Source organism: Marmota monax, unplaced genomic scaffold (assembly GCF_021218885.2).
Source record: "Marmota monax isolate L192 unplaced genomic scaffold, Marmota_monax_Labrador192_F-V1.1 WCK01_AAM20220418_F8-fsc00049, whole genome shotgun sequence".
NCBI lineage: Eukaryota > Metazoa > Chordata > Mammalia > Rodentia > Sciuridae > Marmota > Marmota monax.
Window position 1 is genome coordinate 528,627 of NW_026694221.1, and position 26,374 is coordinate 555,000.

Here is a 26,374-nt window from a genome sequence, read left to right on the forward strand (position 1 = left end):
AGCATGGGAAAGATTAAAACATTGGAAGATTTGAAATAGCAAAGTAAATGGATTTCTTTCTGAGGTTACTCACTTTTAATATCTCAAATTAAGCTTTTGTCTTATAACAAAAGCTTGTTAGTGGCCTTGTTAGTTGCTACCTTGCAACCACTTTTTGCCCCCCCCCCTTTTTTCCCCTAATAGAATCCCAATTTTTGTAAGTTGAAAATGTTCTTCCTCCAGCCATGTACTTAAAACCCCTTATTCCAGATGTGAGTCATGGTGATACCATTCTCTTTGACCATGATTGGTTGAACATGATCAGAAAGATGATGCAGTTATAACCAGTGAGTTCTCAGATGAGAGACACTTGGCCCTCAGTTAGGAAAGAGTTCTTCAAGGGATAAAAAGAAACAGGATAAAAAGGTCTTCGTTTGTAAATATTTTTGATTGAACATTTGGATTGCTGTAGTCAGCCTAGTAACATGGGGATATCCACCAACAAACAGAAGAAAGAAAATATGGTAAAAATTTATATCTAAGACATTGTTAATCCACTGATTTAACCAGCCAAGTTCTTTTGATAACTTTTCATATGAGGGTTGCTGTGTTTTTAAGATAATGATAATAATAATAATTATTATTATTTGTATGTGTGTGGGCGGGTACTGGGAGGTGAACCCAGGGCTCAACTAGTGAGTCATATACTCAGCTCTTTTAAAAATATATTTTTTTTAATTTTTATTGTTGGTTGTTCAAAACATTATATAGTTCTTGATATATCATATTTCACACTTTGATTCAAATGGGTTATGAGCTCCCATTTTTACCCCGTATACAGATTGCAGAATCAGATCAGTTACACATCCATTGATTTACATATTGCCATACTAGTGTTTGTTGTATTCTGCTGCCTTTCCTATCCTCTACTATCCCCCCTCCCCTCCCCTCCCCTCCCCTCTTCTCTCTCTACCCCCTCTACTGTCATTCATTTCTCCCCCTTGTATTATTTTTCCCTTTACCCTCACTTCCTCTTGTATGTACTTTTTTAAAAATTAATTAATTAATTTATTTTTTTATTGTTGGTTGTTCAAAACATTACATAGTTCTTGATGTATCATATTTCACACTTTGATTCAAGTGGGTTATGAACTCCCATTTTTACCCCATATACAGATTGCAGAATCACATCAGTTACACATCCATTGATTTACATATTGCCATATTAGTGTCTGTTGTGTTCTGCTGCCTTTCCTATCCTCTACTATCCCCCCTCCCCTCCCCTCCCCTCCCCTCTTCTCTCTCTACCCCCTCTACTGTCATTCATTTGTCCCCCTTGTATTATTTTTCCCTTTCCCCTCACTACCTCTTGTATGTACTTTTGTATAACCCTGAGGGTCTCCTTCCATTTCCATGCAATTTCCCTTCTCTCTCCCTTTCCCTCCCACCTCTCATCCCTGTTTAATGTTAATCTTCTTCTCATGCTCTTCGTCCCTACTCTGTTCTTAGTTACTCTCCTTATATCAAAGAAGACCTTTGGCATTTGTTTTTTAGGGATTGGCTAGCTTCACTTAGCATAATCTGCTCTAATGCCATCCATTTCCCTGCAGATTCTATGATTTTGTCATTTTTTAATGCAGAGTAATACTCCATTGTGTAAAAATGCCACATTTTTTTTTATCCATTCGTCTATTGAAGGGCATCTAGGTTGGTTCCACAGTCTTGCTATTGTGAATTGTGCTGCTATGAACATAGATGTAGCAGTGTCCCTGTAGCATGCTCTCTTTAGGTCTTTAGGGAATAGACCGAGAAGGGGAATAGCTGGGTCAAATGGTGGTTCCATTCCCAGCTTTCCAAGAAATCTCCATAGTGCTTTCCAAATTGGCTGCACCAATTTGCAGTCCCACCAGCAATGTACAAGTGTACCCTTTTCCCCACATCCTCACCAGCACTTGTTGTTGTTTGACTTCATAATGGCTGCCAATCTTACTGGAGTGAGATGGTATCTTAGGGTGGTTTTGATTTGCATTTCTCTGACTGCTAGAGATGGTGAGCATTTTTTCATGTACTTGTTGATTGATTGTATGTCCTCCTCTGAGAAGTGTCTGTTCAGATCCTTGGCCCATTTGTTGATTGGGTTATTTGTTATCTTATTGTCTGATTTTTTGAGTTCTTTGTATACTCTGGATATTAGGGCTCTATCTGAAGTGTGAGGAGTAAAGATTTGTTCCCAGGGTGTAGGCTCCCTATTTACCTCTCTTATTGTTTCTTTTGCTGAGTAAAAACTTTTAGTTTGAATAAGTCCCATTTGTTGGTTCTAGTTATTAACTCTTGTGCTGTGGGTGTCCTATTGAGGAATTTGGAGCCCGACCCCACAGTATGTAGATCGTAGCCAACTTTTTCTTCTATCAGATGCCGTGTCTCTGATTTGATTTGAGGGGCTGGGGATGTGGCTCAAGCGGTAGCGTGCTCGCCTGGCATGCGCAGGGCGCTGGGTTCGATCCTCAGCACCACATAAAAATAAAATAAAGATGTTGTGTCCAGCAAAAACTAAAAAATAAATATTAAAAAATTCTCTCTCTCTCTCTCTCTCTCTCTCTCTCTTTAAAAACAAATATTTTGAGACGGGGTCTTGCTGAGTTGCTTAGGGCCTTGGTAGGTTGCCTTTGCTGGATCTGAACTTTTGATCCTCCAGCCTCAGCCTCCTGAGCCATTGGGATTACAGGTGTGCACCACCGGGCCTGCAAGATAATGATTCATATTTTTAATTTGATTTGAGGATCTTTTCTTATCAGCTTTCTAACCCTCCCTCCACCTAGCTTCACAGCTCATGCTTTACATTGTAACAATAGAATATACCAACATTTCACATTTCTGACATTGTTCTGAATATTTCCATTTTCATCCAAGAATCATTGTTATTAACATGTTTATAAAGTGATTTGATAGCATCAGCTGACAGACACTAAATAAAAAATCATTTTCATTCTTCAAATGTGTTAAGCATACTATGCAAACATACAATCATAATTTTCCCATAGCCTCAGGTTCCATAATATTATCTATGCCCTTTTTTTTATTCATCCATTTTTTTCCTTAGAAATTTCTGCAAGGTACCTGAATATTGATATATTAATGACATATTTTCTTTTCCTTTTGAAATTCACCAGAATAGACACTGAAATGAAGGTTTTATTGCAATTGTCTCTAAATTTAATCTATGTATTTATTGCTACAAATGTGGACTTATAAAGAAAATATTCAAGTGAAGCATTCTTATTATTATTGCAAATTGAAGCATATGAATAAAACAAAAAGTAAAGAGTTTTTTTCACGAAATGGTGCATATGCATTCCTTTTCAGGTATTTTTAGTGTACTTTTGAGCAATTTTAAATTTTATAGAATATATGGATCTTTATAGAATATATAGATCAACTTTCTCTGTGAAAATGACTTATAGCTACATTGCTCACATTTTCTCCTCTAAATGTAGAAAGTTGGAGGAATGGAACACTTATGAAATGCTTAGCTTTTTAAATGATACATTAGACTCTGGTTATCAATACTGTAGTGTAGTTTTAGTAACTTCATAGTAGCAGAAGAAAATGATTTGATTTGACTGTGTCACTGATGAAAAGCTGTTGCAGAACCTTTCTATCTGTTTCTGGTTCTGCTACCTTGGAAAGGGTATATACCAGTCTCTAAAGCTTTACTGAAGCCAGAGTTCAGAGTCTGAGTTTGTTTCCAAACTTGAATTTCTCGAGTTTCAGAGACACAGACTTCTATTAGGCCACCAGGCTAGTGAAGCGATGTTTAGATATTATTTCAATCAAATAACTGTGTTCCATTACCCTGGGATCTATGTCAAGCTGTGGATTAGGTTAAAAAACCAACAAAAGCTCCTGGTGGTTGAAAGATTATAAGTGTTTTGCTACATTACTGCATTGCAGGCATGAGCACGTTCTTTCAGTGTTTTAGAGTTTCACAATGTTACAATTAATTAATTGTGTCTATCTAGCTAAAACACTAGTCAGAGTTACCGTCTGCACTTTTAATAAATCCTTTGAATTCCCTTGATCTTTCTTTTTTTCTTATCCTCCCTGTGTACTGTAGCACAACTTTCCCAAACCCATAAAACTTTGATTAATGGAACAAAGAATTAGACTTGAGATACCTGCTTTTGTTACTCTCCCATGCTTCTCTGACCTTAAGGTCACTTTCTAAATGTACCTCAGCCTTTTCTCTTAAGGAATAATAAATGAAAAAAATATGCAACTATAAAGCATGGCTACTGTTACTAGTATTAAATATTTTATCCATACATATATAGTGTGCATATGTAGATATATAGAATCATATATATGTATGTATACTATATATATTCACACACATACGAATAAAAGATTTACTATGCATTCATGTACAGTGTTTCTTTTCTAGGAAGTAGTTGACATTTCTTCACTGTTCTTTAGGTTTCTGACAGTAATGTGTACAAAGTAGATAGAAAATAAAGTAGAACAAAAACAATCATATTATCATTCACTCTCTGGACTTCATGGTTTCCTACATGAAATTAAAATCTATTCATTAATTCCAAAAATCTTTTCTAAATCATGAAAACTCATTGTCTCAATTTGCTTCACACTTTGACACCCAGGTTTAACTGTATTTTTAGAAATCCTATGTTTTGGTCCTCATTATTCAATGTATAGAATTGATTTTTTTTCCCCTTTTAGAACTTGAGTTTTTTTTTTTTTTAATTTTTCTGAGAAGTTTTTCTGCTACTCTTGGCAAATAGGGAAAGAGGCAAATCTGCTGGTAAGAACTTGCTTCATCCTTGACCCTAGAAGAACTCGCTGCCACCCTGCTGGGCAGAGTGTATTTCTTAGTAGGAAGCCTGGTCCTGCTCTCACCTGGTGCTGCTTGTGTAAGAAGCCATCATGTTCATATTCAAAGGTGGCCAAGGTAGCATCCTAGGGACATGTCTCTTGCATGAAGTAGGGCCCCAATTCTGTCCAAATGCTGCTGAGGGGGAAGAAGGTTGGGTGCCCTGCTGAAAGCCTTGTGATTTGGGGGTGGAATTCAGCAGGGGGTGTCCTGCTAGGAGGAAGGAGCCAGCCCTCTTTCCTTTTCCCTTTGAGAACATTGCTTCTTTCCTTTCCCACAGCTAATGCGAACTCTGTCACTGACACAGGATGTACCTTACTTATGCTTCAGTGTACAAAATCAAGAAGTTGTAATTGAGGCCATGGTAACTTTGTTCCTTAATGGAGTGCCTCCTGAAAAAAAAAAATAGAGTATAGTTCAGAAGAACTCAGTTCATTTACTTCTCCAGAAAACAGTGAAATAAAAACTATGCATAGATGATTGTTGGTTGAGATCCTCAGCTAAAGAAATATAACTTTTCTTAAAATTTTTAATTGCCTATCAATAAAGTATATTTCTACTGTGTTTTTGCTTCTTATAATAGAAAGATTTATGCAGTGAAACAGGTCAGATATATGTACATTTACTTGCAATGCATTTAATTAATATTAAAACTCCAATGGACGGTGCATTAATGGTGAGATTATAAAACACTGTGTTTTGCTAAGCAGGAGACTACAATTTAAAAGCTAGAATTATGGAGAGGAAACGATGTGGCCCTTCTCCTCTCTTTTGTAGTTTTACATTGAACTAAAGAGATCATTCTTTAAGATTCAACACCTAAAGAATGCATTTTTTTAAATATTGTTCAAAGCTGACCTCTGCTTTTACAAAAGTTTATCTGCACTTTTTCATCTGTTTAGAAACATACATTTTTGGTTAAGAGATTGAAGACAATCTCTCTTTGTCTTTTTTATTTTTTTCTCCCTGAGCTAAGGAGGTTGAGATAAAAAAGAATGACTGCTTTAAAAGTCACACATGGCTGTAATTTAAGATTTTTTTTCCTCTCATTGTCCGTAACAGTTGAAAGAAACCTTCAATGAAAGTTTATTAACTAGGCCAATGCCTGAGGCAATAAAGGTTCATTTATTACCAGTTTCTTGGCTGTTTTTCTTCTTCTATTTTTCGGTTAAACTCATAGCGTAAGATAATACTTCACAAAATTAAACCTTTGACCTTCTGTAGAGTTAAGTCTCCTTTGATTAGATAAAGTAACAATTTATGGTCCAGCATGAGGTTGCACACGAAATGAATAATGCAGCAGACTCCGTGTGGACTGAGAATCTATTGCTTTTGAAAAGATGAATGCTGTTTAAAAGGGGGAAAGTCCGCTTAAGTGTGTTGTCTTTATTCAGTATGCACTTTAACAATATTTCAAAAGGCTTTACTTCCAAGATAAAGTTATGTTTGCATTTTCTAATTCTCATAAGAAAGATATATGGTAAAAGTGTTGCAGAGAGCTTTTGAAACTTTATAGGACAGTCATGCGTGTCATTCTGTCACATATTCTTGGTATTACAAACAGCTGAATTATAAAATTAAGTAAGTGCATGAGAAAAATGATCATCAGTTTTACAAAAGCATTTCCAAACAATGAGACAATTAGAAAAGTATAATTTGCAATAACATTATGTGGCACTATTAATATGAATTAAAGTAGTATTTAACAACTCTAAGATTAAAAAAAAGTAATTCAATAATGATAATATATAATAATAATATTAAAGTAGTTCTTTGTTTACAAACCAACCTATAGGAGTTCAGTTTCTGGTTATTGTGATGTGGTAACCTTTGTGAATAACAATAATGTTTTGAATTTTGTTTAGTTTAGGTCAAATTATAAATTTGAAATGCCATAACTATTGTCAAAACAGTGATTAAATATGAATTTTCTAGATATTTTCTTCATTTTTCTGTGGGTGTGTGTGTGTGTTTTAAATTTTTTTTCTAAAATTTTTGGAAAAAATGAGAAAAATCTCAAACTCAATAATGAAAACTTTTCATTGGGATTGCTTAAAACAGAAGAGACATGCATTCTTGCAGAATCAGAAGTGATGTTTACTTCCGTCTCCAGCTCAGTGGAGGTAGTGAGATGTGTACACAGAACAGGTCTGAGTTTCTCACAAAGCTGTTGTGATTAGCTAGTTGTTTAAATTACTAATTGACATGCAGAAATTGAATGCTTGAGAGAAGTGTCTTAGTTTGGTTCTTTTTCAATTAGCTTAAATTATTTAAGGTGAATAAATCTACTGCAGTGATTTAGTTTCTTTTAATAGAATCTCATAGTGCAACACAAATTAGGTCAAGAGAAGCCATTGTATCAGTATAACTAAAGACATTGCTCCTAAAATGAAGAGATGTTAGGAAAGTTGAGGATTTTCTAAGACTTACTGGTGTTTTGAAACAAAGTGAAAGGTTTTACTAGAAAATGAAAGTGTCTTTCCATGTTAGGTATTAAACATCACTTTCTATTGGAGTTGCTTTTTTGCAGCATAAAAGAAAAGTGAATAGTATAATACTAAGTGTTGGTAATTCTTCCCTAGCATGCATTTGTTCTCTTCCTAGTGAGCTGGATTAAATATATTAATCAAACCTTTTAAAAGAAATAACGTTAAACTTGAGCAGCATTTATTCTTGAATAAAAGTTATAGGTTAACTCATAATCAGTCTAAATAATTTGCCTACATTATGCCCAAATAATTAACTAACTTGACTAGAATTACAAAATTGTGCCAAGGCAAGGTAGCATTTACTTTTATCATGCCACCTTCTAAGAGATGACAATCACTTGATGCTATGCACCACAGCCCTTAATTCCTTTGAATCTTCTCTATTACATGGTAGTATCCATTTTTCTAAGTTGATCAGGATTGTTCTTTTCCATGGGCCAGTTTTAACGGTATAACCAAAAACTTATTTTTCCAAGTACTTTCACCATTCAGATTGTCCTTGTAATACAACAAGGAAAACACCCACCTTACTGACTGTGGATATTAAATGATATTGATATACATGCAAGAACCTAACAATGATGAAGAACTTGGAGTCTCCACCACAGCTCCCTCTGTTCTTCCTGCTACTTAGGGACTGTGCATGTATGTTATTCTCAACTCACCCTGACCCTGACCTCAGTTTAGAAGGAGAGAAAATGCATCCGCTTGCTGGATATCTAAGTAATTAGATGAATATATTTCTTGCATGAATCTTTTCCTTCAAAAAGTTTATATTACTGTGTCAGAGAACTTTGGTAACCACATCTTTCCCAGTTATACCCATCTCATTGGGTAATCTCCCTAAGCAAGGCCTAACTGTAAATTGGTCACCTGTGTTTGTTTTTTTCATTTCTCTCCTCTTCTCACCAATAGTTCTGCACTGACAGGGCACCATGTGGTACCTGGATTCTGGAAAAAGGAAAAAAAAAGGGGGGAGGGGGAGATTTATTGAAGTAGCAAAGAATTTAGTAGAGGATTTATGTGATAGTGACAAAATTAGAACATTCTGGGAGATTATCTTTAAGTTAAAATGCTAATGGTGTTATTCTTTTGCAGGAAATTAAACTTTATGACACCATTCCCTCTTTTCACTTATTATATTGCCTGAACTGTCACCAATAATGACAAGTTGCTTCTCCAAAAACATCCTTTTAGAATGTCACACACTGTCAGTCATTCTCATGCTAGTGAGAGCCAGCTGCCTGGAGTCCATTCACTGAGTAATTTTGTTTGATGGGTAATAAAGGTTGTAATAAGTGCTGGGCCTTAGACCAACATTGGGTAGCTTGTGCTGATTTTGTCGGAAAATAGAAAAATATAATAAATGGAGTGCTAAAAGAAAATAAGAGTCAATGTTTGCCTATTTCAAAATGTTTATAGTTATAAATTGTTCTATTTCGAAGATTTGCCAAGGGTCTCTCTCTCTCTCTCTCTCTCTCTCTCTCCTGTTGTGCTGTATATATGAAATGGGATTCAGAAAAATATTACTAATTTTTTATTCCATAAATAATATAGATTAAAAGTTTTGTGCACAAAGATGAATGCCCATTGTTTCTGTAACAAAAATATTCTAAATTATGTAAAACAATCACAAGTGAACATTTAGATTGGATTTTTAAATGGGTTCAACATATATTTATTACATCCTCTGAGAGTCTATAACCTCGACCTCTTAGACAATCCATAAACTACTAGAACAAAAGAGGTGATTTTCTTTCAAAGACTCCATAGTTTAGGGTATTCTGTGCTTTTCTTTTTACATCTATTGACAAAGTCAGTGTGGTCAATGCTGAACTGGGAGTTAGAGGAACTGTGATTCCTCTATCATTATTTAATGGTGTAACTTTATAAAAACAATTAACCCCAGTGCCCCTAAGTTTCATCGTTAGTAAGATGAAAGGGACAACTAGGTAAGTCTTTCTTTTCCTCGTGTTGTTAAAAGTTTAGACTCCAAGTGGTGACTTAGAAATATTTTGCTAATGGTAGTATTATTAAAGGTGGAGAAAATGATATCTGTTCAAGATCTCATGCTAAGTCCAACTGTGCATAGTTAGCTGACATTTTATTGAAAACCAAATTTAAATTTTTTATTGATTATGTTTCAGCCTGTTTCTATGAGCCAGTGATCACAAGGTGAGCTTTTCAAAAACGTCCATGGAAATCACTCAGTGACTTACACATGGCCAAATGACATCCCCATGGTGTTCCCTCCCTCTGACTTCACTGCTGCTATAACCCCTTCTCTCTGGGAAACTGGGATTTTAAGCTATTCAAAAACAGAATGCTAAATCTAATGTCTATTTGTCTTAACAGTCATTATCAATATAATAATAATAATAATATATTTCTTACTGTATGTTTTTCCACATTGGTGGGGTTTTGTTGTTGTTATTGTTGTCATTAATACAAATATTTTAAAAATCTAATTTAATCAATTGAAAACCTGAAAACTGGTATAGGCAGTGTTTCCATTAGTGGCCTTAAGGATCAATTTTCCTTTTCTCTGCAGAATACAAATGTGTTACAAAGGGCAAGGAAAGTCAGTCTAATGGACATTAAGAGACAAGTTCACACTGAAAATCTCCAGTCTAACCAAATTTACAGTTAATTTACTTATTCTTGTCATGAATCGTTTCTTTTATTTAAGCATTCAAGAGTGGGGACAGGCATGGTTCACTCACAATTTTCATTTATTTAGAAAGCATTAAGAAATAACATAATTGAAAATAAGTGTCAGGTTTTGGACAGCCAGTATTTAAATAAGGATAGAAAGAAAGCAGGGTAAAAAAAAAAAAGGTACTGATGTTTTCAAGTTATACTGAGCCAAGAATTCTTAAGACTTGGAGTGATTTCAATTGAGTTGTAATTCAAACTCATATGGAGCTTACAATGCACCTTCAACATAGTTTCGCAAAGCATCTATAGGAACTGTCAGGAGCAGAAAGATTACTTCACAGTAATGACTGTTGAATTGAACTATGCTTTTTGATGTTTTACTTTCTGAATTGAATTGTTAGACAAGATTAATTGCACACAGTGAGAGTTTTAAATGAATGACTATGTAAAGCATTAAGTTTCTCTGTATGCCACTTGGGGGAAAAATTGCTGGAAGGTTTAAATGAATAAATGTATTTAATGCACAAAATGCCTGGGCTAATTTTAAAATTCCTTTACTAACATCCTTATTGAAAATAGAAACCCACTTTATTCATCTGTCTTGGTTATATTGCTCTGGTTGAAGTAATTTAATATTCTTGCTTTCCACTAATCTTCTAGTTCAACAGAAGTAAACAATAGGTTTCATAAATTAAAAATACACTCTTCTGAACATGCTTATAAGATTAAAAAAACAAGGCTGTAAACATTTATGACTGAAACAAACTAGATTGTTCAAATACTGCCATGATGTATCATGTATATCAATATGGCACTGATATCAGTTAGAATGCAAACAAGGTTTTAAATGATGTGCCCCTTCATTTCAGCTGGAGAATCCGCTTCACACCATCTGCCTATCAGATGGTTAGGAACCAGGACTGCGTATTAATGCCACATGTTCGATTTTCCTCCTTCTTGTAATGGTTAGATTCATATTGCTAATAGCTGTGCATGAGCACTGTCGATGAAATTTCTGTGACGGTGGAGTGATGAGATATTTATAAGCCGCCTGTCTCCCTGAATAATCAGTAGGAAGAATGCCAGACATAAATAACTTATCAATTCCAGAATATTAATAATAACTACCATTGGTTATAATCCACTGCATGTTTAAACTCGTTTCTTCTAAATTTGAGTAAAGTAACCGACTTATAAAAAGTCTGTAATTTGGAAGGTTTGAATACTTACCATCTCTTGGATGTAACCCATTTTATTCAAACATTAGGTTTTGGGAAATGCATTTTATATGGAATGCAATGTAAAAGTAGATAACATATCAAACATTTGGAAGTCATCTTGATGTCTTTGAAACCAAAGATCAAAGATTGGACCTTTCAAGTTAATGAGCAAACAAACAGATCAGAGAAAGAATTTGACAGCAATATGTCTCTTTTATTGATATTTATAATCTACAGTTGTAATCTTCTATTTATAACTAAGGGCACTAACTTACTTGAAATAAATAGAATGGGGATACTTTTCCTTTTTTAAAGAGTCATCAGGATTGCTTAATGGCATTTGAAGAATTTAAAGGCTGTTTTAATAAAAGTTGAAAGCAGAAGAAAGCTGCTGTCTCTAGAAAGTAAAATAACATCCTTAAGTGGTAACAATGTCTACTTACCTTCCCAAAGATACATCTATGAACTGGTTTTAGGATACCGAATTTGAAATAGCAAAGGCTTTGTACAAATACATTACAGAGTGAAGATTTAGTGATTTCGTGATAAATTTGAACAATGTAGACAGCTAAATCAAATGATTTGCTAGAAACAATTTTTAGATATCCATTTGTGGAATGGCTTAATTCTCATTCTATGCTGTTAAGTACCTTTTGCCGTATTTGCATTTTTGTGAGCAACAGAACAAAGGTACAACTAAATATAAGGACATGATGAATGTTAGGTTTTCTTTCACAAGATCAGTAACCATGTGTGGCAGGCTTAGAATGTGTGCAGGCTGTTACACATATTTTTTCCACAGTAAGTCTTCATGACACCCCTATGAGGTCAGAATTGTACCTATTTCTAGAAATGAGAATTTTGAAGCCGAGGACATTATAAAACTTGCTGCACTATCCAAAACAAAGTGGATGCATTATGTCCAAAGTTTGTATGGTTCTTCAGAGTATTTTCTTCAAACATATTGTACTTATTCTTTATGTAATAGCAAGCTTGGATAATTAGTAACTTCGATGTTGGTGACTAAATCTATAAGAATTTTAGAGGACTTTAGTGAAGCATCAAAAAAAAAAAAAGAAAAGAAAAGAAATTTATTAGCTAGGATAAATATTTTTTTAAAAGAATCAGTTTTAAATATAATGTAGTGTTTGCTTTGAAGGAGCAAAGCAGAATGGAGTCCACAACAATGAGTTTTCATTATAATTCACAAAAAATGTGACAAACCATGTTTCTAAGTTCTCTGTAAAGATCTATTCATTCTTTTAAATTGCAAGTGATGAAGTTTGTTGTGATAAAACAGGAAAGAAAAACATGAAATATTTTTACATCACATAAGGCTGATGGGGTACTAAACTTAATGTGATGTGGGGTCCTTTTCCTGAACAAAGTTCTGTGACTGCATATGTTGTGACCTATTATCCTTTGTCTGAGGAAAAACATGTTTTTAAAACAAAGCATTTCTAAATCCATTATCTTTACCAGGGAGAATGACCTTTAATTACACATAAAATTTCCTCATTGCTGATGATAAAATTGAATTCAGAACTTCTAAAAATGAACTCATTAAATTCCAAATTTTTAAATTTTAGAACTATTTCAGTGAAATTGACATAGGTGCACTAAAATAGGTTGAAAATCATAAACTACAACTTACATATCTTTTATATGTAATTTTCATGTATATGTAAAATATATGCACATATATTTAAAAAACACTAATCATTCACTTATTTTTCTCTAAAGAATAGAACACCAAAAACATAAGATTTATTTAAAAAGTTACTACAAGTAGTATATTTGTTGTTCAATTTAAGTTTTATTTTTTTAAAATCATCTCTCTACCATCATTTTGTATACCTTTATTTGATTTATTTATTTTTACGTGACGCTGAGAATTGAACCCAGTGCCTCACACATGCTAGGCAAGTGCTCTACCACTGAGCCACAACCCCAGCCCTCAATTTAAGTTTTTATAGGCATTTCACATGCAGGTTAAAATTATGTTACATTTGACTTAGTTCAGTACATGTTTTTCTCCTGGTGTAGGAGGTACTATAAATCTTGCACTATAAAGTGTAATAGATGGAATAACCATTTCTTAGTGTGAGAGACCATTTATTTGTTTATAGTATATATTAATTCTCATCTTCTATGTTGATCATTTTTGATGCAGTCATTGTGCCTTTTAATCCATTGGTTCCAATGCTTACTGCCCTTAGATTATTTGATGGTCACTTGAGTTTGTATTTTAACAAGTTCCTGATTTTTTTAAAGCATTTTCACTTTTGAAAACCACTGTGATGAGGATCTGATTATTTAATAAGCATTTGCTATGAGGTACAGATATTCCCTGTAAATTTTAATGTATTTTTTCACCAGATTATCTTTTTATCTAAACTTAAAAAAATCCTCAAATTAATAAAAAAATCTTATGAAAAGTATATACTTTGAGAAACACCACATTGTCTAGTTCTGAGGGCAAAATTGTTTTGACTGGGAAGAGTTGAAAGCAATGGCAATTTGCAATATAAGGCACTTCATGGTGGGATATGGAAGAGGCATTAAGAGGATTCTCCATGAGTCTGAAACAAGAAGAGAACCATGACAAGTGAGAACAGGGTTACAAAGGGAGCTAAAGAGTGTGGTAAATATTATGTGTCACCAGTGTTTACACCAGTGGATAATTCTTAATTAAATAGAAAATGTCGTCAGAGTTTGAATTCTGTATGTTAAATAGGCCAAAGACTTGAATTGTTTCTTAAACTTTTTTTTTTTAAAGGCAATTTCAATTAGGGAAAGACATACACAATGGGATCTCTATGGAAGGCTACAGCATAGATTGCAAACTAAGTTTTACCTAGAAAAAGCAAGTTGAAGGGGGCCTGAGAATTATATTGGAGATTTGTAAGAGTCATTGCAAAACAAAAAGTCACTGTAATAATTATGTGGGGGTGGGGTGGAGTGAACATTTTGTGGTCCTCTCTAGCCCTGGGCAAAATAGACCTATGAAGAGTCATGATTTATATTAAATTAATGACATTTGTTACTCCTACTATATTCACATTTATTGTAACAGAAAAACAAATGGTTTAAATAATAACTACTGTATTTCTCCTATGTCTCTGCAAGTAATCTAGTTTGAGAATTATTTATTTTTCATGCAGTGACAATCTGTGCCAAACATTGTGATAGATGTCTGGGATCCATAAATTAAGAAAGTTTTCCTAGACATTCTCTTAGAGCTGTTCCCTCTCCCCACCAAAAGAGTAAGCTCAAGAAAGAGCGCAAGGAATTACTTGTTTCTACTTAGATTACATATTAAAATGACCATGGAACAGTAAAATCAACCAAAAATAAATTCGGGGTCAGAATCTGAGATGGTAGAATCCATCTGTTTGCTTGGTTTAAAAGCTCCATTGCTGGTTCTGATGCACATCTAGGGATGAGGAACTCACAAGTGTGAGGGGTGGGTTAGGGAAAGTCAGGTATGACTATTGAAAAGAATAATCTATGAGCTAATTTTGGAAAGATTGATAACTATTTCCCAAGTAAAGAATGAAAAGCAAGGAATCTGAACGTGCTTCTCAAATAAATAATAGTTAAGCCATCACATGTAGCCATTGCATCATAAGCAGGTCTGGGGCAAGGTAACCAGAGAACTTCTCTAGAAAGTGGGTACAAGATATGAACACTACCCTGAATGAAGGAATGACGTGGTCCATGAGAAAAAATGAGAGAAGGCCTAAGTATCTGGAGCACAGAGATCAAGATGACACTGGGAGAACAGATGATTCTATACTGTCAGGGAACCGAGCACTATGAGTCCTGACAGCCATGTGAAGTACTGAATCAAAGAGCAGGCATTGGATCTCATGATTGGATCTTCATTTTCATGAGGTCATGGTGACTAGTGCATGAGGAGTAAGAGATTGGAGGTGGTGAAAGTGGGAGCTGTTAAGCCTTTATTGCAGTACTCTAGGGAAGAAAACATGGAAGGTTGCCCTGCAGGGTCAGTGAAAATGGAAAAAGAAACAAAACATGAAAGCTTGCACTGAGGGGGCAGTGAAATTGAAGAAAATTGTCTGAATTTGAAAGATATTAACAAACTAAAATGAAGAACCTATAATACAGCCAGGAGGGGTAGTACTAAAATCAGCAACTCTCACTTATGTCATGACTTTCTTCCTGTGTTCTCAAAACTGAACTAAAAATGGACTGTTAATATGGATGTTAGTTAAGGTACAGCCAGTGCATAAATGTATGTGTGTGCATGTGTGTGTGTGTATGTGTATGTGATACGTACATCTTTTGGAATTGCATTAGAAATGCAAAACTGGGAAAACTGTCAAACAGAAAGTAAAGGAGCTTTATAAAGTAGATCAGCTAAATAATAAAATTATCAAAAAGGGAGCTTTAAAAGTTAAGAGCTAATGCAGTCACCTAAGGACAAGTATGATTCCACTAGTTTAGGTGGCTGTGCCTGCCCACAGATCCTGCAGAAATCCTCCCTAGATTTGGATCTAACTTACTGAGGAACTAGAATATATAGCATGCCTTGGTTTTAAACTAACCATGATGTGAAATTATTGACGTGGTTTATCTTATTTGATCTTAATATTTTCCTTTTGGTATCAGAAAGGTCTTACAGAAGAAGAAACCATTCTTAAGAAGATTTGATGGCTTGTCCAAGGCCAGGTCTTGCATAATTATGTTTTATGTTACTTAATTTGATTTGGATTTATTTGATAATAGCAATCATATCTCAAGTTGTGGGTTTATCTTTATTGTTTGAATACTTCAAACAAGTTTTGCTTGCAGCATTAATCAAAGACAAAGGCCTGAGAAGGGTCGTAAACTGCAGACAATTCAACATCAGGCAACCAAGGGAAGGGACAAATGAGATGTTCACATTGGTGACAAGGCAAAATCAAGGAAGAGATTTTCTGGGAAACACACTTAGAATTTTAATAGAACAGGAAAGAAAATGTTCTGAAACATCTTTGAAGGAAATGAGTAATTGGGGAGAAAATTCAATCATAGGAAGATGAGAGAATCAGCTCAAGTTGAGACTTAAAAGGCAGTGAATGCTCAGACCAAATCCCGATGAATTCTTTGAATTTAGATCAGTGCCTTTTAAGGGGTGGTGATCAGTTTTCCATGCAAAGATCCTATCTGTAGGTCTTGTTGCCTTGGGGTGAAAATGGTCAGGGCCTCTTCTTGCTGATTTGAGGGGAAGGTGAAATACTCCTACCTTCTGAATAAGTAGCAGGAATTGTCTCAGAAAAAGACTTCCTAATAATTTCTTGGGCTGCAACTTATTTGCTATAGTAACCAGAAGTGATGATTAGTGGAGAGGAAAAGGAAGAGAGTGGTGCTCAGTCTGTATGTGTTGAAATAAATCACACAGATAAATTTCCAGAGAGCTGGAGCACAGCAGTCAGAAATACTAAAGCAACTGTAGCAAAAAGAATATGGGTGAAGGGTTCTGGGGAGGATATATATCCTCTCATAGACAAAGTTTTAGAATTAGGAGAGATTATTCATATATTCTATTGTCATTTTTCAATGAGGAGTTCCAGCTTCAAGTGAATTGACTTGATAAAATTTCACACATTTAAGGCAGACAAACAAACCACTTCTGTGCTCAAAAACCTCCTCTGGTTATTATGTCCCTGTACACATATTTAAAATCAAAATAGAGTAGTTTAGGGGCCTGATTCACAATCTGGTCTCAAACTTTGTTTTTAATCTACCCCTACCTGCTGTTCTCTGGATGAACAGAAATGGACTGTTCTGGAGAAACATCATTGCACAATGGTTAAAATGTGTTAACTCCAGGAGTAGAATGTACTGTTTTAAATCCTGCATCTGGTTTCCTAGCCTGTAAAGTAAGGATAACACTGATCAATCACAAAAGGTCACTAAGCTATTTAAACTACCTTTATGTCACTTAAATCAGCATTTAAATTTAAAAAGCAGTATCATAGCATTTTTTGGGATATTTTATTTTTCTTGAGTACCTTGAACATAGGGGAGACCCAGCTGTACAGCAGCACATGGTCCTACCACTGAGTAGTTCACCATTTAGTGAGGAAAACAGAGGCACAGACATTTACAGTATAGCATGGCATACTCTGTGTAAGTGTGGACCAGGAGAGAATTAGACAGACATCAACACAGCTCAGGGGAGCAGTAGGCCAACACTCCCAACAGGAGTGGGATCTCACTGGAGGATCAGAAGTCAGGCAAGTGATTCAGAGAGCAAGTTCACTTCACATAAAGGGAATGGCATGTGGGAAAACAGGTTTGAGCAGGCAGTTCATGTATGGAAAATGGTGTCATATCCACAGACCTTGAATGTGGCATGATATGGCAACGAGGAAACTTGGGAGATTAAAGTAGATTTTCACTCCTTAGATAAAGACCTCATGGATTAAGCCAGCAGTTCTGATTTTACCCTCCTTTTAGGCAAGTATAGGGGATTTTAAACAGGGAATGGTATGTTTGTATTTGTGTCTTTGACAGATAAGTCTGACTGCATGTCCATGATTATATGTCTTAAATTATGTTTCTGCTAATATTTAGTTTGGAAGTTGAGAAAGCATTCTCCCCCTTTTATTAATGTTGCTTCTTTGGCTAGTTGGGGATGAATATATGTTATCAAAGTGTTGCCATCAGGTATGCTAATGTATGTTTGTATGTGAGTTTTATGAAGTACATGGACTATTACATGAAAAATCGGAATTTGAATTACCTCATTTTTAATTTATTCTTTTAAGGTTTGACAGCAGCAGCTGCAGCAGCTGCCGCTGCTACCAATGCAGCTATTGCCGAAGCAATGAAGGTGAAAAAAATCAAATTAGAAGCTATGAGCAACTATCATGCCAGTAATAACCAACATGGAGCAGATTCTGAAAATGGGGACATGAATTCAAGTGTCGGTAAGTTTCATGTTCACTAAAACTGATCATGATCACTTTGCTATGCAATTACTTCCCTAGAACAAAAGTATTTGCTACTCTTTTTAAAAAAAATTGTTACATTCAGTTTGAAAACTTTGCATATTTTGAAGATACCATTTTTCTTTCTGAAAACACGCACTCGGAGTAAGTAAGTAGTTACCAATATTATCATATTATAGTACCAACTTTATGTCTGTAGCTTTTACAATAAATATTCAATTAACATCTTGTAATGCAAATAAATTTTAATAATCAGAATTCTAAAATATTGACTATGGGTTAAGTTGACAAATATAACTGCTACACTTTATGTTTTCATTCTTTTAATGTATTTTTTTTAACAAGTAAGAAATGCACTACCATTATCAGCAAAATAAGCAGTACTCCTCCTCTAATTTATAGGGAATGCATTCCAAGACCACAAGGGATGTCTAACACCAGGGATTAGCATTGAACTCCATATAATTACTATGTTATACACATATCTATGATAAAGTTTGTTATAAATGAGGCACAGTAAGAGATTAACAACAACTAATAATAAAATAGAACAATTTTAACAATGTATTGTGTTAAAACTTATCTAAGACTTATCAATTATGTATTTCTGGAACTTTTCCATTTAATGTTTTCAAACCTGAGTTGACACAGGTAACTGAAATAACAAAAACAAAATCATGTATGAGAAGTCTACCATAAACTTAATTTCTCCATGTGCTGCCGAGAATAAGGATTATTTTGAGTAATTCTTTCTATACAAAACCATTACCAAAGTCTTCTTCCTTTAAAAACTACAACTTTAATTTTTCTTGACATTTTTTTCTTCTCCTGCCATATGAGGAAAAGGAAATGAAAATTAACTGCCACAAGTAAACTAAATAAAAGATTAACTTTTGCAGCATATTCGTTTGGGTAATTTGTTTTGTCAAACACAACCTCAAAGGTGGGTTAATTTTGTGATTAATGAAATCTCTAGCATCTGGCTATTGATATAGTAAAACATTTTATTCTGTCACTGAACCGTGTTTTTTTCTTTAAAATAAAGAAACCATGCTCAAAATACAATTTAAAAAGGGAAATTTGGATTCTAAAAGATGTGTGCAAGATACCATATATAACATTTGCTCATGACAAATACAAAAATTCATGATAATTCGGTTGTCTTTTCTATGCAGCATTTTAACAGATTATTTTGTAAGGTAATCAGTAGCTCTCTGTTTTCAGTCCACTAAGACATAGATAAGAGACTGGGGATGTAGCTCAGTGATAGAGCATTTTGCCTGCCATGTGTGAGGCCCTGTGTTTGATCCCCAGCACTACAAAACAATAATAATGAGGAGGAGGAGGAGGAGGATAATAATATAAAAATAAAATAAAACAAAGGCACATTTAAAATTGTTTACAGAAGTATTATGGGCTTTCCTAATCATTGTTTTCACTACAGTTCTGAGAAACATACACCAGATGTGAATTGTAGAATAGGCAGTAATTTTGAAATACATACACAGAGTACAAAATGTATCACTGATGCTTCTGTGATGATAAAGGGCAGCTTTCAAGTGTTAAAAGGGGAAACAGAGAACTTTTCAGTAGAACCTCATGAGGGATATTTAAAATGACTGGCAGCAATGGTTTGAATTGAGAGTAGGTGGTGGTGGCAATTCTAGGAAAGGTGAAGACATGGAAGGTAACCCAAACAGAGGACTCCAAGCTGAACAGCACTAAGGGAAATACCACTGCTCACATTTCTAATTAATTTTAGGGAGAAGACTGAGAGGGCAGAGGTGTTTTTTTTTTTTTTTTTTTTTTTTTTTTAGGTCATGGTGTATACATATACATTTGAAAAGTTAAACCAATATTGAAGTAAAATGAAAGAATTACACTTCTGTATTTAAAACTACTAAGGATACATTTTCTTAACACAAAAGTCTCTTACTTTCACTTATAAAATAAGAGAATAATGAACACTTTTAAAAATAATCTATTTACCACTAAGAATTTTGTTTTTCATTCCAAAATGTAATCTGGATTGTTTCCAAAAATTTTCTAATAGGCCTTTAACGCAGGCTGTTCTTGATAGTTGGGTTTTGAGGAGGAATTCTTAAAATAAGCAATACAATGTCATTTAAAGCAAAATTTGTTAAAACGTGTTACACCTGAATTTTCCTGAGCAACACAGCTTTGGAGAACTGACAGACATAAGATAAGGGGAATATGACCTATCAGTAAGCATTAATATATATTTAATATTTGATAGCATTTAATAACATTTTCCTACTAATCAAGTTGTATCTTACTTTAATTATTTAGGTACATAGATTGTAATAATGGCGTAAAATATAAATAATTTTAATTTCTCTTTGTATTTTAGTTGGAACAGATCACTTGTCTTCCATTAAGGTATTTAGTTTTGGTAATTTATACTGCTTTTGGACATTTACCATTCAACATTGAACGAGCAGCAGAAATTTTCTTGAATTTTCCTAGATTTTAATATTTTGAGATTTGTTAACATTGGTGCCATTTCTAGTCCCCAAGACATGTAGGTGATTTGTATTGTTAGGTATCTTTTACTGATTTTGGCGGGGGGGTTATCATTGTCATTTTCATTCCATTCTCATGTGCCACATGAGATATAATTTATAATCTAATCCTTCATGATCACCTCCATCCCTAGACATTTACCTGTGGAGTGAGGGAAGTGAGTGTGGGAGGAAGGAGGGGAATTGGAAAGAGCAATGGCGAAGGTGGGAGTTGAGCTTGCAAATATAAGAGCATTTGCTGAATTGAATAATTTTATCTGGCCCCAGAAGTCTCTATTGAGGATAATGCATGGCTCTTGGTGTTTAATAATGACTTTCTCTGTGACTTTGGAAAGTTATGTAAACTTTTTGAGCCTAGCATTCTACATCTGGAAAATAGTATAAATAGTGGTGTCTACATCATGAGAAGTAAAATATGTGTCTAGAATTATCACATTATTTAGTACAAGGTCCGCTTATCATATTGGTTGGAGTCTTGGTATTGCTTTTGATATTACTATTTCTCTGAATTTTCCCTTCTGAGAACTTCCTTTCTCTTTTTACTGCCATCAATTGTTTCCTCCTTTGTTTTCTTCTTCCCTCTGCTAGGTATTACTTAAGTTACAGACCTTGTGAGAGAATTGGAGGGCAGGTTTTATATCATTTGGGTTTTGTTGTATATTTGATTTTAGCTCATTGTAAGAATACAAAAATGATGTAATGCAGGCCCAGAACTCAAAGGGCATATACTTTCTTGGCAAGATGGATTAATAGTCAGTCATAACAAGACATGGTGGCTCTTCCAGGAGAATCAGTTATCATGACATGGTAAGGAAGTTATATTGAAGAATATGAATTCTAGAAGGAATTCCAAGACTCTTCAAATCCTCCATGTCAGTGTACAGACTTACTGCTCTCATGAATCTATCAATTGGTTCGTTGAAGTAGTGAAGCCCTTCAGAGAGGTGCTACTTAAATGATGTATCCTTGCTACTCAGTCTTGCCCAAATCCAGTGACATTTTTGAAGTCAAGTCAGTCCTCTTTTTACTTCTTGTTCTCATCTGGCTCACAAGTTCTGTCAAACCTTTTGGGCTTTCTTTTGTAGGAGCACTGTTTTTTTTTTTTTTCCCTTGGTTGTAAATAAAACCTTATAGTCCCAAGAAATAGATTTTGTTTTTCCTTGGTTTGGTTTGATTTGGCTTGGTGAGGTGACAGCAAAATTTCATTATAGATGACCCTTTTCAGTTCATAATATGAATCTTAAAAATTAGCCCCCAAAGGATGTGTAAAGAAACCTTTGACACTGACAAATCATTATTTTACACCCCAATTTTACATCATAACCTTGAGCTCAGATCTTTCCCACAGAATGATCACTTTAGGAAGAAGTGAGGACCTCAGGATAGACCTGAGTGAGGCATCAGAATACTGAGTAAAATATATGGCCATGTCGCCATACTCCCTCATCCACAATCAATTGGATTCTTTTAGTTTAATATTTACTTGCTAAGATGAGATGCTAGTCTGCATGGTGATAAACAGTCTGCTCCTGGCATCTGAAGGTGACCTGTCAGTTCATATGGACAAATCTCCTGCTTACTGAAATGTACAAAATAAATCATTAAAGCAGGCAGGTGCTCATTCCCAGATTTAAATCACCATAGATTTATGATTTGAATTAATGCTTCATTTGGCCATAGAAATAGATGCTGAGACAAATGATATGCACTGGTTGGGGTTTCCATACTGTAGCCATCCTGATATTGATTACTGAGATGTCTTAGCAATCTCTTGTTTATATCAAGTACTATCTTGTGACAGGTTGGCTGATATGAGCTACATTGCAGATAAGAAGAAAAATGTCCTGGATTCTTTTTAGTGGCAACACTATCCACAACATACAGGCCAGATAAATTGCTATTTTTTTGCTTTAAGGACTGATCTGCATAACCAGCTTAAAAAATGCTGCTTGGAAATTGAAACTGGGATATTGGAAAAGCAGAATTTAAAACCAGTGAACCCAAGGTCAATTTGATAGTTTCTATAACTATGTTTTATCTGTTTATCCTTTTTTTGGCATTATGCACATTTTTGAGGATACTGAATTAATCACAATTGGCTTAGTCTAAATAAAGGAAACTTAATTTTACTTCTAGTTTTTAAATGTTTTATAAATATTGACATAGTGAGCATCTCTTAAAGTATCTATGTTATTTAAATACTTGCTGAACCCAGTGTCTTACTCCCCTGGATAAAGACAACAAAGGAAATAAACCTTTTAAAAATGCATTAAATATTATTCCCAAATGTAAAGTTTTGTGAACCATAATTTACTAAGAGGCAGGAAAAGCCTGCATTTGTACTTATCTTAACATTTTATTTAAGGAAAACACTATTTACACAGTTTAAAAAATACTCAGAGGATTTGAGAGGGATCTTTGCCCCTAAGCTAATATCTGACTCATAGAACTGGTAAACAGTTATCAACAATAGTAGATTGCTTGCTTCGTAGGAAATGAGTTCATATCTATTCAAAATGTGATCTCAAAACAGATGTCCCAAGAAAATCTCATTGTTTAAACTACAGTCATAACCCCCTAACTACTGTTATTTCTTTAAGGAAGTGAAGTAATCCTAAGACTTTAATATTTTGTCTTTCTGAACACTTTGGAACATAGGCAAGCATATGCTAATAAAGTGATCTACAAACCTGGAAACATTTCCCATGCCCAAAATATATGATTCTTTTTCATTTTTCTCAAACTTGAAAGAAGAATTAGCAGGATGTAGGAGTTTCAGGCAAAAATAACTTGAATTTCGAATTAATAGTGTGTTCTTCAGTAGCATTCCTGACTCTTTACTTCTCCTGCCCCCACACCACCACAAGCAAACAAATATATGGGGGGAAAAACAGGCAGATAGGGAGATAAAATAATCTTCCCTAGCTGACCATCTCCTTATCTTTTTCAAAAAAAAAAAAATTCCTGCAGAAATAGAACAGTTTACACTGGAGTCATTTCCTTTTTTCTAACACATGTGTCTATTTAGAAGGAAAAAAAATTAATTTTATGATTTCAGGAAAAAGTCTTGGAGACCTTGAGAAAGCAAATAAAAGGAAACTGAGAAGGCAGGCCACCAAGCAGAGCTCTGCAGTTGCACATTGGATTCTCTGCCTTGGCAATGTTAATGAACCTCAAATCCTTCCTATAATTAGATGAGGGAATTGCTTATATTTTCAAACAGATGATGCTGCTATAATGAAACGATTGACAGGGAATTTAAGAGTGTCTACAGTAGTCATTTGGTTTCTGTTATAAAAAAAAAGTTTAAAAAGAAGATTGGCTTTAGACATAGGTCCTGAGAGAGGTAGTAATTTACATAGCATGCTATGACAGGTGTCTTTGTATAGTAAGGAAATAAAATGGAAGACTAGAGAAATGATGGGCAGGTATAGCAATTTTTTGGGGAGGGGGTGTCCTATGCTTATTCTGCTTAGGTTCTTTAAAAGGGGCCGAGACTCAAGAGATGGATCCGGATTGAGTGCACAGCTGTAACTGCTGATGAGCTAATTGCTCCTTATCTCTCAGCCCCATTCATCTTCATTTTTTACCAATTACTGAGAATTATCTGTGTTCTCAGTTGGATATGAGAGTTAATCCTTTTTGGTTAAGCTGGCAGTACTGTGAGCAGATTCCAAATCGGAGGGTGAAAAAGCCAAAGCAAGCTTGCTCTAAAAATGTCTCCAGTTCAATTACAGTATCACTGATTCATAAGAAATTTGCTATTGTTTAACAGATTAAATGTGGAAAGTTTTTTTTAACTCGAATGTTTTTCTCCCTAACAATAATTTGTAAGACACTTCTTCCTGCCTGATGAGTAACATTCAACAATATTAACAGGGTCTTGTAAATATGGAAATTCACAGGACTATCCTAAAAGTCTAGAAAAGATACTGACATATAAAATGAGAACTATTTTAGATCTGATAACCGTCACTTTATATATAAATATTTTTAATTGATGCATTTCCTCTCTGTGGCTTCACATATGGTTGGGAAGGTATGTTCAAATATAAACTTTTTCACAAATGTCACATTAGTGGAATTTTAATGGAAGACCACATAAGTATCTCTTAAAAGTTTAGGAACTGCCATGGTCTGTAATTCAATTGATTGCCTATAGGCCATATGGTTAACAACATTCCCTCAAAAAGATGTCTTCATATCCTGACATTCACATAAAGTTGTTTACTTTGACATTAAGAAACATAAAAAGTACCAAGATACTCTTTAATCAATTTGAGTGCATTTGTAAATATTTAGGATTTATGAAGTTTTCTTCATTAAATATTTTAAATAAGATAGTCTAATGAGAAAATGTGAAGAATAAACAGTGAATTTAATACAACACTATGAGAATATTATTGTAAAAAATTTAAATACATTGTAGCTTGACCAGGATAAGTCACCTCCACATATATGCGTAATCTGAGGGAGTTCAGGAGCAGACAGCAAAATATGTCAGAAGATTTAGTGTCTACTAATAATGTAGAAAATAAGGCATGTATCTACTTAGATCAGTCTCTTAACTGCCCAGATTTCTTATATCATATATAAAAATTTTGGAGCCAAGTTTCCCTCTTGGCTGTAAATATTGTTTTATATTTTTTAAATTCAATACAAGAGACAAGAAGGCATTCTTTACAGTGATCTAAAAAAAATCCAAAAATAACTTACATATTTCCAAAGAAGGCATCAATAATTACTTGTAGTATATATATTTAAATATTTTGTAACCATTACATATGACACAAAACAGGGGGATAATGTTTTTTGGAATACAGGAGAAAATGATAAGATTTTTTTTTTTCTAATTTGGCACTATACAACTAGTTCATAAGAGTTTGGAAAAGTTGAAGCAAGATTAATGTTGTCACATGATTGACACATGATTGTGGAAGAATTATCAGTACTTTAAAATATAGCTTATAATTAGACTGTTTAAACATGGCATTTGTACTAACGGATCTTTTGTTGACTTTCTTCATGATATTCTAGCAAGTGTATGGCATCCATTTTGAATTTACTTTCACAACTTGTTTTTAATTTTCATTATTTATAGAAAAAAGTAGAAATACCAATGATCAAAATGTCATTATTTATACAGAAAATATATTAAAGACTATATCAATAAGAATATTTTTAACTTTTTAAAATATTCACATTTACATTGCTAATCCATACTTATTCATGAATAAAATCATTAGAGTATGATAAATAATGTGTGCTTGTTTCCTATATGAACTATAAAATATGTCATTTGGTATAGATAAGCAAAATTTCAGGAGTATTTTCCATTTTTTATGCACAACTTTTTCATTTCATGAAGACTTTTTAAAATCTGTATGGACTGTTGGGCTAAACTATTAAGAAAGCATTATGGAATGTTTCTGTTTTAATTTCAAATTTGCTTATTCTAACAAATGATTGCATGATGAAATAAACCTGATAAATTCAAGCATGCCATATAAAACATAAACTAAAAGATTTTATTTGGCTTCATATCCTGTATAATCATAGAACATAAGGTAATGCAGGATCTATCCAAATGTATATGCTGCATGGTAGACTCCATCACACTCCTAGAGATTGAGTG

The 26,374-nt window shown here is 34.1% G+C and overlaps 1 protein-coding gene across 2 annotated transcripts in view; it reads left to right on the top strand.

Moving 5' to 3' along the window:
- The window catches only part of Dach1 (dachshund family transcription factor 1), a 398,616-nt gene that overhangs the window by 200,953 nt on the left and 171,289 nt on the right, over nt 1-26,374 (top strand). For both annotated transcript variants that reach the window (XM_046466459.1, XM_046466460.1), the window contains exon 3: nt 18,014-18,175. In XM_046466459.1, the coding sequence (XP_046322415.1) occupies nt 18,014-18,175 (162 nt within the window). The remainder of the gene's footprint in view (nt 1-18,013; nt 18,176-26,374) is intronic.